General features: G+C 49.3%; 1 protein-coding gene across 1 annotated transcript; it reads right to left on the reverse strand.

Annotated features, from left to right (window-relative positions):
• Positions 1–328: 328 nt before the first annotated feature.
• On the reverse strand, positions 329–1,425 carry P2RY4 (pyrimidinergic receptor P2Y, G-protein coupled, 4). Its single transcript, XM_005882847.2, is given in 2 exon segments — positions 329–375; positions 378–1,425. Coding segments are annotated over 2 exon segments (1,095 nt in total).
• Positions 1,426–3,585: the final 2,160 nt, after the last annotated feature.

The raw sequence follows: 3,585 nt of genomic DNA on the forward strand, positions 1-3,585 counted from the left end.
GGATGTGGGGGAAAGGAGGGGGAAGGAAGGCTGGGGAAGGGTTCCTAGGATCAAGAAATAGGACCAATGGCCCCAGGAAACTAAGAGGAAGAAGTAGAGGAGAAAGAGTGGCTGCTACTGCCTTTGGCTAAAAAGTAGAGGGCAACTGAAGGATTTATGAGAGATGGGGTCACACGTGATTTTCCTGGCTCCCCCTAACCCTCAGAGGGAGGGCCTCTCACCAGAGCCCTGGAACGAAGAGAAAGCAACAATATGAGTTGTCATCATTAGGATCCCTCACCTCTGCCCTGCACTCACCCCCTTTTCTCTTCCTTCCAGGCTTCCAGTGCTACAATTTATCTGCCCTAGGGGTAGGGCAGCCACTATCCTGGGGGTGGTTGTCCTCCTGTAGCTGCTACCCTCAGGTAGGGACACCAGTGCCAGGGAGGAGGCAGCCCTGGGAGGCTGGGGGGTGCCACCACTGCAGAGCTTCCAGAACTGCCTACGATACTTGTCCCCAGTGAGCAAGTAGAGCACAGGATCCAGGCAGCTATTGGCACTGGCCAGAGGCCGGGTCACTTTGTAGACCACGTTGACAATGTTCAGCACCTGGCAATCAGCTTCCAACAGCCTTGCCATGTAATAAATGGTGCGGGTGATGTGGAAAGGCACGAAGCATACAGCAAAGACAGTCAGAACCACTGCAATGGTGCGGAGAGAACGCAGACGAGAAGACGACTGGGCAGACCCTGGCAAAGGCCGATACAGGCGCCGGGCCATGAGCCCATAGCAGACAAGAGTGACCACGCAGGGTATGCCAAAGAGCAACCCCATGATTATTGAGCTGAAGTGAACATAGTGGTCAAACTCCTCAGGCCGAGTGGTGTCATGGCACAGGATGGTATCCCCCCTGGAGCTGGTTGTGACAAAGAACAGGTTGGGCACAAGGCAGCTGGCTACAACCAACCAAACTGCCAGGCAGAGAAGGCCTGCGAGTCTTGGGCGGCCCCAACGTATTGCTCGCAGGGGGTGGCAGATTCCAAGGTAGCGGTGCACACTGATGCAGGTGAGGAAAAGGACACTGCAGTAGAGGTTCCAGTAGAAGAGGAAGCGGATGAACTTGCAGAGCTCAGTGCCAAAGGGCCAGTGGTTTCGGGCTGCATAATAGTAGATGAGGGTGGGCAGTGACAGCACATACAACGTGTCTGACAAAGCCAAGTGGAACATGTAGGTGGTCGTTGCATCCCAGGGTCGGAGGTGAAAGAGGAAGAGCCAGAGGGTTGGAGCATTGAGGACTAGACCCAGCACAAAGACAACTGCGTAGCTCACAGGCAGCAGGATGAACTTGAACTCTTCATCAAACCAGCAGTCCAGCTCCACCTCACTGTTGCCAGGATCTGAGTTGGGCCCCAGGGTTGTGAGCAGTGAGGATTCTGCACTGGCCATGGTCCCCCCTAGAGGTGAAAAAGGCAGAAGTGAGGGTACTGGATTTCCCTGTCCCTCCTACCCCCAGCCCTGACCCAGGGGGTAGCGGGGGGAGGCAGAGATCAGGGAGAGCAATGGTTGAAGCATCAGCTGAGCTGAGAGGAGTAAATCTGGGTATAACCCAGGCCACCTGGGCCCCTGCCCAAACTCCCTTGGTCCAGCCAGGGGAGTGGTGAGTAACAGGCAGTGCTGGGACTCAGGAAGACAGTCAGTTTTTTGGGTTTTTCTCATTCTAGAGCTGACTCTGTCTTCCAGAGCTTGGCTAGCTGAAGGGGGTAGAGGCCTACCATGACTCTCCAATGTGAGAAGATGCTCAACCTCTAATTGCCTCCTAGCTCATTACAGCAGCTGTGTTCCTGTGAAGAGAACATCTCTCCATTAGGGAACTTCACCTATTCTCTCACCCTGCCCCCAGTGTCTTTGTACTACAGTTACTTCTGATGCCTGGTCCAGCCTAGGAACCCCATCACCACTCTTACCCAAGTAACTTGGCAGGTCTCCTACCTGGTCCCCTTGAAGCTGAGCCCAGCTGACTCTGTCACCCTTCCCCTTGGCAGCCAGAGGGCCTATTCCTGGGGGCGGGGCTGGGGTGGGGCCTGTCCCTCCTGTCCTGGGAGACTGTCAGAGCAAGAAAGGCCCATCAAGATTATCTAGTCCAACCCACTCACTGTATAGATTGCAAAAGAGGCCCAGCGAGATTACTATTTAACAGCTTCTATATGACTGTAGGAGAGAGTACACAAGGAAACGTCTAAGTTAACAGATAAAAAAGAACCAGACCACTTGAGTTAAATAAAACTACAAGATGATCATACAGTCTGTGTAAGTGAGCAGAAACATGAGAAATAAATGTTAATATGGGCAACTACAACACACTGAAAGATTTTAGAAAATCTAAGCTTCTCATATAAATCTTAACTCCATGTGCATATGATTATAGCAAATGCATATGTAGCACCTACTCTGTGCAAGGCACTAAGTGCTTTACACTTATTAATGGCCCCCAGGCTCTCTATTGAAGTGGGTAATATTATAGTCCCTATTTTGCTGATGAGAAAACTAAGGCACAGAGAGTTTAAGTATTTTGTTCATTAGTGGTAGAACTAAGATTTGAACCCAAGCAGGCTTGCCCTTGAACCAGGCTGTATCATCCATGTACTTAATTACTATGCTTAGTCACCTCTCTAAGCCACTGGCCATAAACCACAGATGGATAAGCAAATATTTCCTGAGAGATAACTATGTACTTGGCCCAACTCTAGTAAACAGAACAGACAAAAACTCCTACTTTAATGAAGCTTACACACTAGTGGGAAGGAAAAGATAAAATTAACAAGTAAAATATATAGATTTTGATCATTATTATGGAGAAAAGTAAAGGAGGAAAGGATAATGCTGAAGGAAGAACAAGGGGGGAATAGAGAGGATTGCTGTTTTAAATATTAAGGTGACTTTTGACTAAAGACTAGGTGGTTGTCAGGAAGGGGAAACATAGAAATGAGGTCAGAGACTTTGGCAGGGGCCAGATCATGAAGGTCCTTGGAAGCCATTGTGAGGACTCGTTGGCTTTTACTTTCAGTGAATAGGAAGCCATGTAGGGCTTAGAAGAGGCAACTGTCAGGATCTGATGTGCACTTCAGAAGAATCACTGGCTCCAGGTTGAGAATAGATTGCAGGGCTGGGGACACAGGAGGCAGACCAGTTCCAAGGCTGTTGCCAATAGAGATGATGGTGGACCAGGCTGCTGAAAGTGGTGCGAAGTGGTCAGATTGTGGCTAGATTTTCAAAGTAGAGACCAGATTTCCTGACGTGGGGTGTGTGAAAAAGGAATGATGAGTCAAGAATGACTGTAAGATTTCTGTCCTGAGCAACTGGAAGAATGAGTTAATGTTGACAGAGATGGAGTTACTGACGGCTGTAAGAGGAAAGATCAGGAGTTCAATGTTCAGCCTGTCAATATTTCAAGATGTTTATTACTTTATGTCAGAGGAGATGGCCAGGAGGCAGCAAAGAGGCAGTTCTCTCCTCCCCACATATGCTAGACAACTTCCTTACAGACTCCATCCCTTCCAACACACCTACTCATCTCTCTATCACTACAGGCAATCCTGGTCTGAATAT

Source organism: Myotis brandtii, unplaced genomic scaffold (genome assembly GCF_000412655.1).
Source record: "Myotis brandtii unplaced genomic scaffold, ASM41265v1 scaffold741, whole genome shotgun sequence".
Lineage (NCBI taxonomy): Eukaryota > Metazoa > Chordata > Mammalia > Chiroptera > Vespertilionidae > Myotis > Myotis brandtii.